Below are 17,160 nucleotides of genomic sequence, written 5' to 3' on the forward strand. Positions count from 1 at the left end.
ATGGTTTTCAGCATGGATGGAAACCCTACCCTGAAGTATGATCTCAACTATGACCTGAAGGAATAGTATCAGTATAAAACTGTTGTTTATAATGAAGATAGTGTAGTCACTTTGCATACACAGGACTTGTTCCAGATGCAGAAAAATTAGGCAGAAAATCTTGAGATTTTACTACAGGAATATGCATAAATGTCTTCATAGGACATATGTGCTCACATGCACCTGTCCTCATGGGAGAGTTTAATGCATGCTGGCATAATCTAGGAAGCAGAAAGAGAGCAGAGGAGATGCAGCCTTATGCATTTCAGCTCATAGTAGCTAATATTCTGTAAACTCAGATGAGCCAAGGCTAACATTCTATTGATGGCATACATTAGGGTGCACTGAATTGTTAGCCTTGGTAGACAAATTAACAAACCAGCAAATACTTTTGTCATAATTTTATTTTCTATTATGTTCATAACTTTGCAGCTCAGGAAAAAAGAAGAACAAGAGGAAACATGATATGTTCTAAAATTATAATTTTTTAAGCAAGTATTATTCATCTTCTTGAAAGTTTTGCATAAGGGTTGACCCAAATTTGACACAAGGCTGTGTGTCTGGAGATTGTACTCCTTCTCATGTAGGAGGACCATAGTCAACACACCATCACGAATATCTGCTGTTTTCCTCTTGCATCACCCACTGCTCTCAGGATTGCAGTTATGTATCATGATAGACTCAAGTTACTGAAGTTTTACCGGGTAGCAGACACTACACACAAGTAGGTAGAAACACTGCCTTTAAAGTGTTAACTCCAGGTGAGTGAGCTTAAACAAAGGATCTAGTTCATTTAGCCCTGAGGCATCCAAACACTTCAGTAGAGGAATGATGTGGACTTTATGAGAACACTTAAACCCATCACAAATTCGAAGTAAAATACTCTAATGTGGATTTCTTTGACTGATATGTAAATAGCATTTACGACTCACATCTGCAACAAGATAGCAGCCCCTACATAACCAGCACCTATAGCTCTGCAGAGATGTAACATTTTGTTAAAGTGTCCTGGAATATACTTGTGTGCCTGGGCCCAGCAGTTTGTTTTGCATTCAAAGGGAAGGAAAACAATGCCTGAAACATGCCTCATGACACAGCTAGTAATAAACATGAAAAAGAGTTCTGCACAGATCTGAAATAAATGTCAGTGGGACACCTTGAAAGATCAGTGTGGAGAGCTCTAGGTGCAAGAGTAACACTGAGAAACAACCTCTGAATCCTTCATGCTCTGGAAACGCAGATGCTTTCATAAACTGTCCTGCCACAATGAGGACAGAGGGAATAATATAGCTGGTCCATCTGGGCATTAATGAATCATTTGATAGCAAGCTAGAAAACAGTTCAGTTCATGTTCAACAAACCCTTGTGCACACAACAGTGGCTCTAAAGTAAAAAAGAGGGGGATATATTGCTAAAATGTTACTGTTATATTTTCCTGGTTCATGACTGAGTATTGCATGTCTGTGCAATGCCACTCTGGGAAAATGCTGTGGAAGCTGAACAAAAAAGGTCATGCATACACAGGAGACAGAGGATATGTACTGAAACATCTGTGGGGAGGCTGAAGCCATCCCATGAATGCTCCACACATATGCTGACACCCCTGTCTTGTGGTCCCTCCACCAGGGCAGGGATGGCTGCGCATGCAAGCTGTAGGCACTGGGCCCACAAGGTGCTGAAGCCCTTTTCTCCATGTATGCATCACTGGGCACCTAGGGCTTGGGTTGCCAGGTGGAGCCAAGGTTTTTTCATGAAAGAATATTCCCCAAAATTCTTGATTTTACTTTGGGTTTTGTTGGGTTTTTTTTAACTTTCCCTCTCTCTGTATGAAGAAGGTGCCTGCCACTGCTGAATCTGAAGACCTCACCTGATTAAACAAATAGCAGGAGAGAGATTCTTCCTTTTTCCAGTGAGGCAAGTTCAGTGGCTGAGCTTGAAACTGCGGTTGCATGTGAGTGGAAGAGTTGGGTGTGCGTGTTGCAGCCATGAGCAGCAGCAGGGCAGGAGCCTGACAGAAGTCAAGGCAGTACCGCAGGGGATGTCTGGGTCTCACCACTGGTCATGGGAGGGTCATACAAGAAACAGCCAGGCTTCAGAAGTGATTTGAGGAGAATACTGGAAGGTTAAGGTATTTCAAGACCAGCCTGACATAGGTAACCATGTCATTAACATATAAGGCTTGGATGACCTCAGTATCAGAAATACAAATATGGGTAGAGCAGAGCTAGAAGCAATGGGTAGAAAGAAAAGGAAACAGCTGGAAGGAAGGGTACCACCTAAAACCACCATGCCTCTCTCATAAAAAGTTACCAGCCCATGGTCTCCCCAACCTCTGAAGAGCTGGAAATGTGTTTCCCCATGCCTTGGATGTGGAAACCCAGACATTCCCCAGCAATAATAACCTGAATTCAGCCAGCCAGGACAAGCAGAAAACACAAAAATTCTGTGCAAATGGCAGCTTCAATGAAGAATATCGTGTTCACCTCTAAAAACAAAAAGTCTGGAGCAGTCTACTTACTGGTTATGTTCTCCTTCTTAAAATCTGTAAAAAGATAAGACAAGATGTAAGGAGGGATTGTCCAGGATGTGGTATTACTGGATGCTTTCTTAGAAGCATGTTACAGGAAAAAGTCCCCTCCCTAGCAGTGCTTAAACAGCTTTTTTCTTTGCAAAAGCAGCTGAGTGGCAATTTTGCTATCATTAGGACCATTTTTTGAGATTGTTATTATCTTCTCAATAAAGATCCAAGCTTTATTTACTTGAGGGATTTTTCCCACACCCCAGTTGGACAAGAGAGACCAACAGCCAAAGCAGCTGTCACAATTCCATGCACAGGTGCTGACAGGACAGTACCCACCATTGCCTTTTACTTTAGTTGTAAATTATGGATCCTGTCTTTCCCTTCTCCCTTATCAAGAACACAGGTCTCTGGACAAGTCAGCAGACTGTGCCACCTTACCAAAGCAGCCTGTGCCACCTTACCAAAGAAAGGGATGTGGGTGCAGGAGCTGGGATTTTGGTGCAGGCTGGGCAGCCTATTGCATTCAGGAAGAGTGAGCAGCATCAGCCCTGGCTTGTAAATCCCCTTCTGAGAGTTCTCCTCCATTGAGAGCCATTCCTTAAAGCAGTAGAGATCCTTTACAGCAAGGCAATTCTCTCTACATTGTTTTGCAAAAAACAGTGAAATACAGCTGTCAAGTCAATGGCTTGATAAAAATAGCTGCACTTAGCAGTGATGTACAGGGGTTATGCAAGCTGACAGAAATCCATTAATGGGGTGACACTTCTTTAAAGCCAGTCTTTCTGGCCCATAAACCATAAAGGAAACTGTATGAAATGCAACCGCTTCCTTTAGGAAACATACAAAGCTGTATTTTTAATGAAGCAGGGTTATGCTCAAAACACAACACACACCAGTCTGTGAGGAGTTCACTCCTATCTTTTTCTACAGATTTTTTGACATCTTCTACTAATAAACATCGTAGAATCATGGAATGGTTTGTGTTCAAAGAGACATCAAAGATCATCTTGTTCCAACCCCCTGCCATGGACAGGAGCACCTTCCACTGGACCGTGTTACTCAAAGCCCTGTCCAGCCTGGTCACTTCCAGGGATGAGGCATCCAGAACTCCCCTGGACAACCTGTGCCAGTGTCTCACTACCCTCACAGTAAAGAATTTCTTCCTATTATCTAACCTAAACCTACTCTCTTTCAGTTTGAAGACATTCCCCCTTGTCCTGTCGCTACATACGCTTGTAAATAGTCTCTCTCTCATTTCTAGAGTTAGAATTTTTCAGTATATTCTAAAAATCTCACTTGGCTTCTCTAAATTACACATTGACGTATCATCTACTAAAAGCAAGACATGAGCTGCAATTCTTAATCTTCTTCTATTAAACATTTGTATATACTTCTATTCTCATTTAATCACTAATACAATTTTTTTATTTTGTCTACAGACAATTTTAAATCCTTTTTTTCTCTGTAGCTATCTGCAGTAAAAGTTTTACAGTGCCTGGTAAAAAAGTGGCCTGTCTCCTGCCTAGTGTATTACCTCCTTAAAAGTGTGAAACTTTCACTGACAAGAAGTGCTTCAGATGTTTAAATGGGTCTTATATGAGAAATTGTTTGTGAAGAAGGGCAAGGCAGAAATACCTGCACTAGAAAAAAAAAAGAAAAAGAAAAAAAAGAAAACACACCATAGTGGGAAGTTTGTGTATTTTTTGTATTGGACAACTTATCAGTGATTTGCTTATTTATGTAGCAATTCTTGAGAGCCTGAGTTACAAAACCAGCTTTGAGATCATGTGCAGAGATTACTTTTGCACAGCTCAGCTGAAGTCTTTCACAGATCCACAACTTTTCCAACCATCACACAATGATGCAGAAAGAGAAAGGTACTTCTGGGGTCTGTGGTGAAGGATTTAGCCAAATTCACCACCTGGTGGGCTTATGCAATTTCTTTAATTATACAACAGTTTTGGCAAGAGCAGATGGGCATGAGTTTCAGTAATGACTAACAACTATGCAAACCCTCTAAAGTACCTGGAGGATGGAGGTCATTGGGAATTCTACCAGAGCAACAGCTTTTCTGCAACATTAGTGGGTGCCCTTCAAGTCAGTAGGCTGAAGTCATCAATGCCCAGCTGCTCTGTGCTTGATTTTAGCAAGTCCTGGTTCATTCCTTCCTCCCTTCCATGGAAGCCAGAATGCAGCCAGATGGCAAATTTGTCTTTGTTATGCTAAACAACATGTGGAACAGAAATGACCTTGTGAAGTAAAGAAATATTTAGATAGGGAAATGAGCAAAACTTGCTTTTGAAGCACTGGCTGAGACTTGGGAGATCTGGGTTGAATTAGGTCTGTTCATTCCTGGATCCTGAGCATCCTTAGATAAGTCCTTTATTCGGTGTTCGATTGCAAAACACAAAAGACCACTCTTCTGCAATGCTGTCTGCTCCAGGGTTAAAGGAAGGTTATCTGCACCCTGGAAGAACAGTAAGGCAGCCAGAGGGAGGGATGGTCAGTCACCTCTAGCTGGGTTCATACCATTGTTGTAACACTTGATGCTGAGCAGTGAGAGCTTGCTGAGGTCATATGCAAAGATTACTTCAGATTATTATTAGAAACGTTATGTCATGTAAATGACAGATGGACAAAGAACAGCAATGGCAGAAGACAGCAAGTGTGCCAGTAGCGTTTCTAGGGACCACAAGAGATTATTTAAAAGAAGGTAGGGACACACAGACCCAAACAAAGGGAGACTTTCCCCAACACAAGACTGTTCCCTGCAGCGTGATCACTTCCTATCAGCAGTGATTGAAAAAGAAATTGAGGGTGTTTCTTTTGCTGTTGCAATAGCAGCCAGTGGCAAAAGGCAGATGTAATCAAGAATTATGAGATCTCACTTTCCCTTAAGAACTCTCATTTTAATCAATTTGCATCTAAACTTAAATTAAGTGAAACTTTTCCCTTGTGGCTTTCTTCTGTTTCATTTCAACTTGTTTTACTCCCTGATTAATTTTGTAAAGCTTTACTCAGCCTGTCAGTTGTTATTCTTGCTAGCTAGCTTCCAAACCAAATGAACATTAAAAAAAAACCGACATGGAAAGAGGAAAATTGGTGCAGAGAATAAATAATAAGACAAAAACACATAGAAATACATCGAGGGCAATATGTCCCTCAAAATCTGGGAGAACTCTCCCACATCTGAGAGAGTTAAATTCTTACTCATGAAGTATTTCAGCTGAAAACTTGTGTAGTCTAGCCAGCTTCTGGAGAAAGCTATAAAGTTGTCAGTGAAAAGTAGTTAAGATAATTGGAAAGTAGCCAAGACCATGTGAGATGTGTTCAAGAGCCCCCAGACCTCTCTCAGCCATTAAGAAGTTTATATTAGATGTCTGAGTTATCAAAAGGAGTATTGGGCTTTGGAAGAACTGCTGTCCAGCTGATGTGCTCTGAGGACAGAAACTGGGAAGGATACTATTCCAGAACTTTTGTTATGAAGAAAGCTGCAATAAAACTGGGGGGGAGAAGGGAGGAATAATTAATAAAAACCAACAGGCAAGCCCATTAGCGTCTAGACATATTTGCAAATGCTGTAATTGTTAGCTCAGGTGCACCAAGATCAAGTGCATATTTATGTTGATTTATATAATTCTGACTTCAGATGTGCCCCAGAAGTACAAGTCTTCAGTCAAATCACTGTGAGTTCAGGTCTTGCAGGGCCACTCATGAGCAGGCGTAAATGAAGCAAGGCCCAGATCTAACTGATATTCTTTGTAGAGCACTGTGCAAAACCCTTAGCTGACTAATGTGCTGTGCATATGTGGCTGAGATATAAATACTGTTACACATCTTGAAAAAAGGAAGAGAGATCATGTATTTAAGGGCAAAATGACAAAGACCAGAACAATGAGGTGGCAGGGAGGAGCCTACCAGCTAAAAGCAGATTTTAGTACTTGGCTGCATGATTATATCTGGATAGTTCCACATAAACTTCTTTCATAGGATATATGCCACCACTGTGTCAATGGTGGAATACTTGCAGCATAGGTACCAAATAGAAAACTAAATGTATAGTCAATATTCATACTGGGATTTTCCTCTGTGCCTTTGTTTTAGAGATATTAAAGGAGAAGCAACCAACAAGGTCCAGATTACAAAAACAACACGCTGCTGATTGTCCTAAAAAGCCCCTACATAACTGGAGAAATGATTGCCATTAGACATTTGGCCCAATTCCAACTAGCAGTGTGCCTGCCATATCTGTAGAAAAGATTCGTATTTCATTTGAGACACTAGAGTTGGGGCTACTCTTTCAATAGACACAGATCTGAATAGTGTTTTAAAATGTGTTTCAAGGAAGACAAGAACAAAGCATTGCACTTTAGGCAGGGATGTCAGCTGCCCAAATGTGAAATGGGTAATGACTAGGGGCTGAATATGTCAGGAAAAAAGAAAGCTTCACCCTGATATATGTATGTGGCGCTGTCCTTTGCAAAGTACACCAAGCAATCATAATTCCATTATGGTTAAAAATAACAAAACCTAGACTGGACAGAAGAGCAAAAGCTATGTGAAGAGCTTGGGAAAACCTGTTTTATTCTAGTCAGAGAATCTGGGGAAGATGTAAAATCTCACTGAAAAGAGGAAGGGAAGAAACTTGCCTCCATGACTAAGGTGGGAGGACAAGGAATGAGGGAAAGACAGCTCAGGAGGTTACATAGTGGGGGAGCAGTGTCTCTGTCACTGGGATGTGTTTACAAATACTTGTCAACAGTAGATTAGCTATAGTGAGAGATGCTTTGGACTCCTCAAGGTCCCTGTCAGCCTAATTTCAATGCACATTTCTCTGTATATAGAAGGATACAATAACCACATTGGAGTTTTGGTTTAGCAGGTACAATTACACAGGGAATGTCTCAGGTCTCATCATTTTTGTCACATTTTTGTCATAGCAGAAAGTGCTAAATGATTGGTGTATTGCCTTGGCCAGATTTGTTGCATCTTCTGAAGCCAAATTTACTCAAAATTTCAAAGAAGCAGTTACTTTTTAAGGTAATAATACATACATACTGGACTAGTAACATTTAACAGATAATGATATGTTAATTATTGAAACTACTTATGTAATTCAAATCGATATTTCTTTTCAACACTGTCCTCTAAATACCTGATATAACATAGAAGTCTAGACTTGGAATTCAGACCATACCCTAGCAATGAGCACAGTGAAAGCTGAATCAGTCTGTGTGTACAGAGGAGAGAGCAAAGGGAAAACCCGTGCAAAGCTAGAGGGCACAGTTTCCCTCAGCTTCACTTGCTACTGCAAGCCAGGACAGTCCCTCACCACTCCCCTGCTGCCTACACATCCCCATGAAATGAAAGTGAAATATGAGCATTTTTTTCTTCATTTACCTGCACACTGGTTTTGGAGCTGGCCCAGCTCCCGAGGGATTGCACTCCTGGAAGATGTAGTTACACAGCAGAGACTCAGCAGCCGGTTGGCAGAATGAACTCACCATTTTCAGTTCAGTCCAGGCAGTGTGCACAAGCAGCTCTTGGGTCTCCTCTGGGTCAGCATACGAGGAGTTGAAGAAAACAAGAGCATTCTTCGCCAAGATAGCACTACACACCTCACCTCTGTACGTGCTGCAGTAACCGGCCTCACCCTTGTACAGCCTGATGTTGAGGACAAGAGTACACACACAGAGTAAGCTCACAGCCCTAAACAGCTGCACAAGCACAATGGCTCTCTTTCTGAATGAAGTGGCATGTGTAAGGCTAACAGAGGGCAGAGGAGATGGTAGAGTTTATAACCACTAAAACCAGCTAATTTAGCCCAAGAATGAAACTTCTGCAAGGTACCCTGGTGTCATCCCTGGTGAGCTGCAGGGATGAGGTTCTGACCAAGTGTTGTTAACATTATAAGTGGACAAAAGACTGAGCGATCACATAGAACCATGACCTAGCATGACCCCTCACCCTGCCCCTAGGCTATAATGGGAAAATATTTTACTTTCCTGCTTCTCTGCAGTAGGGATCAGCCATGCTTCTTGCCGCAGTCCTGTGATAACCTGGGATTTTTTTCTCTGCTGTCTAACAAGAGGTAGAGTCGAATTTAAGATAGACTCGATGAGCAGGAGCCAGGTAAGTTCAACACAATCCTGTGCCAGGGAATTTTTCACAAGATCAGACCAAACTCCTGCCTGCCCTTTCTCAGCTCCTGCACCATTCCTGACCCTGCCCCTGCCCCTCTTCCACATGTTTAGCTGGGGGAGTCAGAGTCGAGGAAGGCACAAGCCTCTGTGTTTTTCTTCCCTGCAAGGTGCATCTTCTCTCTTCACCACATATCCTACTTTGCAAAGTCCTGTCACATACATGGAGACAGAGCTATGCAAGAGCAATAAAAATCACAATAGGGTCATCTCCTTTGAGGGCCATTTATTTATCTTTCCCATGTTTTTTGCATCTAGAAGGGGACATCTACCCCCCTCCCCCCCACCCTTCTTCTCCGTGGCTGTCAAAAGGGAGCAGCAGGGTAAGGGCAATGCACAGGTCAGCCATGCTTCCAGTAGCTCCTACTATCACCCAACAGCAGCAAGGTTTGTGGGTGAGGAGCTGCCCTCTGCCTAGGCAGCCCATGGGATGCAGTGTCCTCGGTATGGGAGGCAAAGCTGGGAAAACAGACTCCCTGTGTGTGGGGGATGGCCAAATCAGGGCAGGGAGGAGGGCTGGGTGCAGCTGTCCCCACTGCTCATTTGGTCAGTGTAACTGGGGTCAGGGAGTTCAATTCACAACATGCCAACCATTTGGAGCAGTCAACAGAGCTATTTGTATCTTTGCCTTTTATTTCTTTCCCTTGTCCAAATAATCACCCATTGTTGACTGTGGGGTTTCTTGCTGTTTTTTTCTTCAGAAAGCTGGAGGTACATGGACAAGGGATTACACAGGATGCTCACATTTCTGTTCTTCAGATGCTGCTCTCTGCAGATGACACTCCCTGGCCTTGTTTTAGCTGCTCTATTTTGGGCTCCATGTGAATTTTTTTTTTAATTCTTTTTCTGTGTCGCTTGGATGAAAAATACAGGAAGGCACCAATCCCTTGAGGTTTACCAAAATGGCAGTAATGCTGTGACACAGCATCACCCCAGGCTCCATGGACACACCTTCACGTGACACAGGAGTCCACCAGCACTCTGCACTAGTCTCACAGCCCATGACATCTCCCCAGCACACAGCAGGTTTCCCCAAAGCAATGCAATGAGCAGCACCCTGCTAGAACTATTCTTGGCATGGCAGGGGTCATGTTATTTATATTTTCCTGATGATTCCCATTGTGCTTAATCTGAAAGTTTCATCCTTCCTGTGCCCCAGAGGCAAATGCAGGGACAGGTGTGCATGGGGTAGCTGTGCTGCTGACTTCAGGGGACTGCAGAGACAGCCTGAGAAGAGCCACCTGTGCTAACATTATGTTTCCTTGCTCTTCCAAAATATGCAAGGAGACAGACCAAGTTGCAACAGAGAAGTAGCAACAACGTGTTTCTCACAATGATTTGTCACAGAAAAGGAATGTCTTACAGCAAATGTTAAGAACATCTATGGGACAGAAGGGCTGAGCTTTCGATCTGTGTTCCCATGCCTGTCATACCTGCACTGGTGCAGGTGTAAGGCATAAGTCTGCCATTGTCATTGAGTGGTCACTTAATCACTTACAAATTCCCTGAACCAATCTTGCAAGCTCCTGTGATGGAGACAACAGCCTTTGCAGGGAGTCTGTGTCAGCAGAGTGGCAAAGCCATTTGCTCAGACTTTCCCAGGCTCTGCTCTTTTCTCTGATGGCCAAAAGCTTCCAGCCCATCTCCCAGGCTAACACTCTCATTTTCTTTCTAGATTGATCTGCCAGTGCACCATGTAGAAATATGGTAAGATTCTAAAAAGAAAAAGACAGCTGAATTTTTCAGTACTCCAAAAATTACAAAGCATAAGTGCATTTCTCATCACATGTAAGTGGCTTCACTCATCCATAACTCTGCTTGGAGCAAATATAAATTTCTCTTGCCCTAATCTGTTGAACACCAAACCAAATTACATTTATTACCTGTGAACAGGCAGGAGTTTAACTTACAGTTAAACTTTGCTGTGAAAATTTATAAGGTCAAGTGAAACTGTGGATCTGTAACCAAATAGAATTTACTTCAGAATATTTTGCCCACTACCATATTTCAAACATCCTTACTGCTGGCTTTACTCAAAACCATCCTTATCTACCTGAGCTCAGTCTCTAACTATGTCTCTGTGAAAGAGCTCAGTGTTCCCTTCAGGTGAACATCATCTGCACAATTGGCATCCAGAAACCCTATCCTTTCATTTAAGCCAAACTAACCAAATCCCTTGGTTAATCATGCTTCTTTCTGGCCCAGAAGGAGCCTCCACCAAACCACAGAAAGTCGTTCTTACCTCCACTCTGCCAAGAGGCACCAGGATCCAGGAATTGTGATGAACCAGAAGAAAGAAGGAATGGAAAAGACATCAGTGACGTTGTTCCCTCTGAGATGCGTAAGTTAAGATTTCCATGCTAGGAAATGTGTCTGAGAACTGTAAGCTGTCTGAAAAAAAAATGCACCTAATTCTGTTCTTTTTTGTACCTTATTGTGGGGGAGAAACATTAGGCAGCACTGAACACTGTAAAGTGAGAAGGAATGAGGAGGAGGAAGTGGATTGTTGATGGCAGTGCCAGCTGAAGTAGACTCTTGCATCCTAAACCCACACTTTCATCCTGATCCTTTGGATCCTATGTAACAAGCAGGTAGCATCCTCTGTTTAAGCCATGTACACATCCTTTACTTCAGGCAGCAGCTGTAACAGGTAGGAGAAGCCAGGGCTGGAGATGCAGCGCTGGCACACAGCAGTGGCCCTGGCTTGCAGTGCCATAGGGAGCTGGGCTGTGCCAACGCACGGAGGAGGAACTGGCCATCAGCCAAGGGCCAGGACACCTCTGTCCTGGGAGCCTTGTGAGCTGGGACAAGGCCAAGGCAGACTCCTGCTCAGGTCTAGAGGCGTGTTCCTCCTGCTGAACACACACAGCCTGGAGGAGTACAACTTCTCGCACCAGCCCAAAGCACCTGTCTGCTCCACTGCATTTGTCTCTCCAGGACAGAGACTTGCCTGGGTAAAAGCAGAAGTGTGGATGGGAAATACAGCACCAAGTGTTGAGCATCTTATGGGGCAGAATTTCCTGCTAGGTTTCAATACCCAGTGTAAGAAAGGGCATGATTATTTTCTCAAGAAAGCAGAAGCTAAGGCACAGAGAGATGAACAGGTGCCTGCCTGGTTAAAAGCAGTACCAGGGCTACCATCCCATGTCCTGTATGATTCCTCTTTCCCCTAACTAAATTCCCTGTCCAAAGAGGGAAGGCACAAGCTGACACCTTTCTCTCTGTGTGCCAAATGCTGTTATTTAGCTCTGACAGAGATATTTCTCCTCTTTGGAGAATCCTTTTTACATCTGGGAGATGTCCCTGAGAGAAGAGATAACTGCAGGCAAGGCAGGGTACTACTCTGACAGCAACCATCCTGCTTTCTGGATGCCAACCCCTTGTGAAGCTGAACTGCTTGAAGATATTTTCACTTTGCTGTTAGATGATACCAACGCTGGGTCATGACCACAACTTCCTCCACATGGATGAACTTACCAAGTGTGCTTCTGGGACACAAAGTACAAGACAGCATCAAACACTCAGGAAATGACAGCTATTCCAGTCTCCAAAGTGTAAGAGTATATGAGGAAATAGCCTGGTGGAGGATGCACTTGTACTCAAATTTAGGCCCCTGCACACTATCAGCTCTCCAAGGCTTCCCCTCTTCCTCCAGAGTACTCCACACCCCTTTCCTCTTCCCCAGCAGGAAAGGTTAAAAAAAATGAATGGCCTCTTCTTTCCCTGCATACCTGAAATGCTGATGGTTGCTGCTGCTTTTGCGGCTCCAAAAGTTTTGCTGTGTTTGTTTGTGGCGAGGCAAGTGAACAGGCCAGGTCGGGTGACGTACACTTGCAGTCTGGAATCAACCACTCTGTCTTTGACACTTTCTGCTACAGACCCTGCAGAAACCTAAAAGAGTGAAAGCCCAGTGCAGTAATATATCCAGCAAAAAGGCAAACAAGCAAACCAAGGAAAAATCTAAGAGACACAGCCCCAAGCATCTAAATTAGCAGAGGAAGATGTGGCAAGGAGACAAAAGTGGCGGAGAGCTAAAGCTGCTGGCATTACTTTGGTGCTTTCCTAACAGCTGACTTCACATGTAAAAATAAATGTTAAAAGATCTCTCCTATTTCACACTTCAGCAATACTTTTGCAATTAGGTTTCAGTTCAAGAGGGTCATAGTCACAATTTGGCTTATGTAATTGAGCTGGCTGATTACTACAGGGCTTCTTGTAGTAGATTGTTTGCCTCTTCATGCCTTAGCAAGGAAGAGCACAAGATGACTTTGTGAACATCCGCTATACAGAGGAAGAAAAGAAAATAGTTTGGAAGTCATTGATTCTGGATTAATGTAACCACTGCCACACTCTCAAAGCAGTCATGAGCAAAGAAAGTGCTCTGGCTCTGGCTTCAGCAGATATCTGGTAGATTTACTTATGTCACAACTGGAAATATGGAAGGGGCTGCAAATACAATGATTAGGGCTAATTTTGGCCAGCTCTTTTCCCAGATCAGAAATTCCCAGTTAAATAAACTTGAAGCCTGCTGAGTGTGGTGCGTTGGGCTTGATTTACAATCAAGTCTTCCCTGCTGATATGGCATTCATTAAAGTAGGAGATCATGGTACATTCAAACTCTGTCTTGTAAAGGCAGTAGGAAGCAGAGCACTGCCTGCTCTAACCTTCATACTGATAGGAAGCATCAAATGTAATTCAAGTGAGATACGTCGCCTGTGGATCCCGTAGGTGTGACCTGACCTAAGGACATTGCAGATTGTTTCCCTGGATCTGTCCCAGCAAATCACTCTGCCTATGCATCTAACTCAGACAGAGATATCAATCTGACCTCCCTGGAGGTTGGTAAAAATGCACTTCCAGTGAGATCTTTAAGTGAAGTGAAATACCCATAGGTATTGACAACGATAATTGAAAAAGCAAGAAGGAATGCATCAACATTGTATCACATGTCTTGTAAGCAGATTGGATTCTCTATGAAAAGAAAATGCTGGAAAGAATATATTTGTTTTGCCTCACTCAAGCTCAGCTTGGAGTTGTGGTGAGAGAATGTTCATGGGAAGAAATCACTAAATAATCAGACCAGCACAGTTTGTAAGTACTGCAAGAAGTGTGTCAGCTGCTGTGCAAAGGCAGGGACAGGGGATATTTTCAGCCTTATAACATGAAGTTCATTCAAGGGGGTGGGAGCTCAGGGGATATTTTTTCACAGATTTCTCTTTTGTTACAGTGCTGTTCAAATTTAATTCTAGAGTCTTTTTCTCCCTAGAAATGATTCAGCACTAAAATGGTACAGGTACCTTCTCAGTGGGAAGGAGGAATTTCCTATGGGCCGCCCCTGCTTTCCAGCATCTTAGTGGGATAGGCAGCTGCTTGCCCTGAGCAGCTTGTGCTAATCCAGTCTTCTCTCCCTGCTTGCTCCTCAGGTGTACCAGTTCTGGCAGCACTGGACTGTGCCCACTGAGCACAGAAAACTGGGATTGTTCCTTCCAGCTTGGGACACAGGAAGAAGAGGTTTCTCAGGTAACTGCAAGCAATACACGCAGTATGCACCTTGTGCAGTGGAAAATCACAGGTAGTGGTGCCTAGGACTTCCACACTGGCCAGCTGTTGCTTTCTCTAGTGGAAACCTCAGGACGTTTACTTGTGTTAATTGATTCCCTTTCCTTTTCAAGCACATTTCCTGAGATTTTGTTTCCAGAAGTTCTCTTTTTAGCCTTTAAAACATCACCTCAGCTACCAGGAAATTAGAGACCTCTTCAAATCTTCACATCTGGCTCATTTATTCCTGGATGTGTGGAAAACTACATTATAAGGTCCATGATGCCACGTGGTGCATAGTGGGAGGAAAATGAATTGTGTTTCTATTTATGTAGGCCAGGCAGCTGCTGCACAGAGGAGTTTCCATCCTCCTCTTCCAGGGCAGCTCAATAAGCTCAGCAGATTCCCATTCTTTGAGCCTCAGGACAATTACAGGCTGGTGTTCAGAGACCATAATGTCACAGCCATGCTGCATCTTCAAATGACTCACCATTACTGTGAGCCAGCCCTCAGATTCGCCATCTCCAGTCCACTGGCTTCCTGATGACTTTCCCAGAGTCGGGCTCTCATTAAGGTTTCCTTGTCATATTTAAAGTGAAGCAATCTGGAGCATTACCTTCCTGGGACTGGGAGGAATTCCAGGAATTCAGACAGGAATGGGGCAGAACAGATATGACTAGTCAGGCAGTGGCCCCAAGCAGGTGCTGAGCACCATCTCATGCACCTCAGTTCTGTGTGGGACCCACGCATTAGGATCTCAGCAGAGCACAGATCTGTGCTCTGAAAATATGCTGTTCTTGCCAGGCACCTCAGACTCCTGCAAAAGGTTTAATTCCCAGGGGAAGAAGTCTTAAATAAATGCCTACTGTTGCCTCAAACTATATACTGTCAGAAACCAAGCACCCAAGTGTCTCAGCAGGCTGATCTGATCTCTTTGCTGCTCTGCCTAGCAACCTTGAGGGATTATAGAAAATTAACCTTAATCAGACTGAAGGACACAATAAGATATAGAGGAAGCAAGGAAGGCAAGGCAGCCTGCAGAGTAGCCACGGGGTCTTAATAACGTGTTTTAATGTACAGAAAGAGAAGACACAAACCATGATGGTGATAGCCCCCTGAAGTAAGAACCAAGGGGATTTATTAGTCCTGTTGAACAAGCAACTCCACAGGAATAGTCCGGATCAGCCTTTGCTCAGAAGGACTTGGGGTTGATAGGGCGTCAGTGAGAAAGAGCAGAGGCAAATTGCCAGCCTGCATTCAACAGACACTCCACCTGCCTCCATAGCGTCATGCTTTGGGGCTCACATCCTTAAAAAAGTTGTCAAAAGACCAGAGTATAAAACATGTTCACCATAAGCACAAGAAGACTAAGGGAAACCCATGGCAGGCTTGGGCTGCAGAGTTGCCGTGACCGTGGTACCCTCCTCACTCCCACACAGGCAATACTAGGTGTCAAGCAACTCTTCAGGTCACTGAAGTGAAGGCATTGCAATAGCCTACATACAGACATGAAAGCCAGACAAATTTGAAGCAAGTACATATCTTAAGTGGTCAGGATCATTGGACCACAGAGTCTTTCCTGTGAGATGCAGTGGATTTGCATCCCTTTGTGCCTGCTGCTGAAGAAGGTATGCCTTTCTTAAGAACATGCCTCTGGCAAGGGATAAATTGATGACATATTTCACATCACTTAGGTCAGTCTAGAGAATTTCGGGTCTATGCTCTTCTTTAAATATGCTGTGCGTAATGGTGTTCCACAGGTATTTTACCTCAAGATGGTTTGCTCTGTCTAACTCCTTGGTTTGTGTTACTTTGTCAAATGCGCAAATTTGACTTGTTATTGTTACCACATTATTTAAAAAGGAAAGGAAAGATAGGTGCAGAAATACACAATGAAGTTCTAGAAATTCTGTCTTGGAGGAAGGTTGAAAGGGCCTAAAGCACTCTTCATCTTGGTCTTTCAGATTAACAAATGAAGTCACCAACACCCAGGAGAAGGGGGACAGTGTTTTTTCAGAGGAGAAAACTGCAGCAGAGAGATGAGATGGACTCAACCAGATTGCACAAAAAGATACTAAGTTAGGAAGGAATAGAAACCACTGGTGCTGGCTACCAGCCCTGCTGTGCTTCTGGCTGATAGCAGTCCTCCAGGGCCAAAAGCATGAAAAAGAGGCACTTACAGCTTTCCCATTTTCCAGCCAGGTGACAGTAGGGACTGGAAGGCCTGTCGCCGTGCACCGCAATGTCACCACGGACCCAAAGGTGATGTTTTGGGATTCAGGAGCCTTCAGGATTCTGGCAAACACTGTAGGAGAAGACAAAGGTGATAGCTGAATGATGATGTAAAGCTGAGGCTGGTGCTGACATGGGGGTGCTCCCTTCCCAGTGGGTCTTGATGTAAGTCACAGCTCCGTGAATAAAAGTAGAGAAAAGAACAGGCTTCCCAGTGAGTGACGGTCATGGGAGAGAGAAGAGGAGGAGAAAAAAAGTATTCAGTGTGGTTACATTCTGCACCTTACAGACCAAAAGTTTACCTCTGGAATTTCTGTGTCAAGTCCAAGGCCTCAGAGGAGGTAATGTGCAAGAAAACCAAGAGCAAACTCTTCAGTAGCATGCAGATGGAACAACTTACAGCAAATAAGCAGCAAGCTACCACGCTGCCCTGCCCAGGATGACCTCCTGCAAAACTTGTTCCAAACCATCAAGGAGGACCACCAGGGTGGACATGAAGGTTAAGGGTCAGATAAACATCTCAGTATGAATGCAGTGATTAGGACTTGCTATAGAGCCCTGCAAACTGGCATTTTCCACACAACAAGCTGCCCTAAGGGGAGAGAGTCTAGCATCAAACATCAAGGTATG

General features: G+C 43.7%; 1 protein-coding gene across 1 annotated transcript in view; it reads right to left on the reverse strand.

Annotated features, from left to right (window-relative positions):
- MUSK (muscle associated receptor tyrosine kinase) overlaps positions 1-17,160 on the reverse strand; it is a 57,882-nt gene that overhangs the window by 15,971 nt on the left and 24,751 nt on the right. The window contains exons 6-11 of the mRNA XM_042015305.1: positions 16,479-16,603; positions 12,492-12,651; positions 11,003-11,009; positions 7,961-8,224; positions 3,022-3,197; positions 2,558-2,581 (exon numbers count right to left, since the gene is read on the reverse strand). Of these exons, the coding sequence (XP_041871239.1) occupies positions 2,558-2,581; positions 3,022-3,197; positions 7,961-8,224; positions 11,003-11,009; positions 12,492-12,651; positions 16,479-16,603 (756 nt within the window). The remainder of the gene's footprint in view (positions 1-2,557; positions 2,582-3,021; positions 3,198-7,960; positions 8,225-11,002; positions 11,010-12,491; positions 12,652-16,478; positions 16,604-17,160) is intronic.

Source organism: Corvus kubaryi, unplaced genomic scaffold, assembly GCF_017639235.1.
Source record: "Corvus kubaryi isolate FWS band 111438036 unplaced genomic scaffold, C.kubaryi_AGA036_p1.0 split3-37296, whole genome shotgun sequence".
Lineage (NCBI taxonomy): Eukaryota > Metazoa > Chordata > Aves > Passeriformes > Corvidae > Corvus > Corvus kubaryi.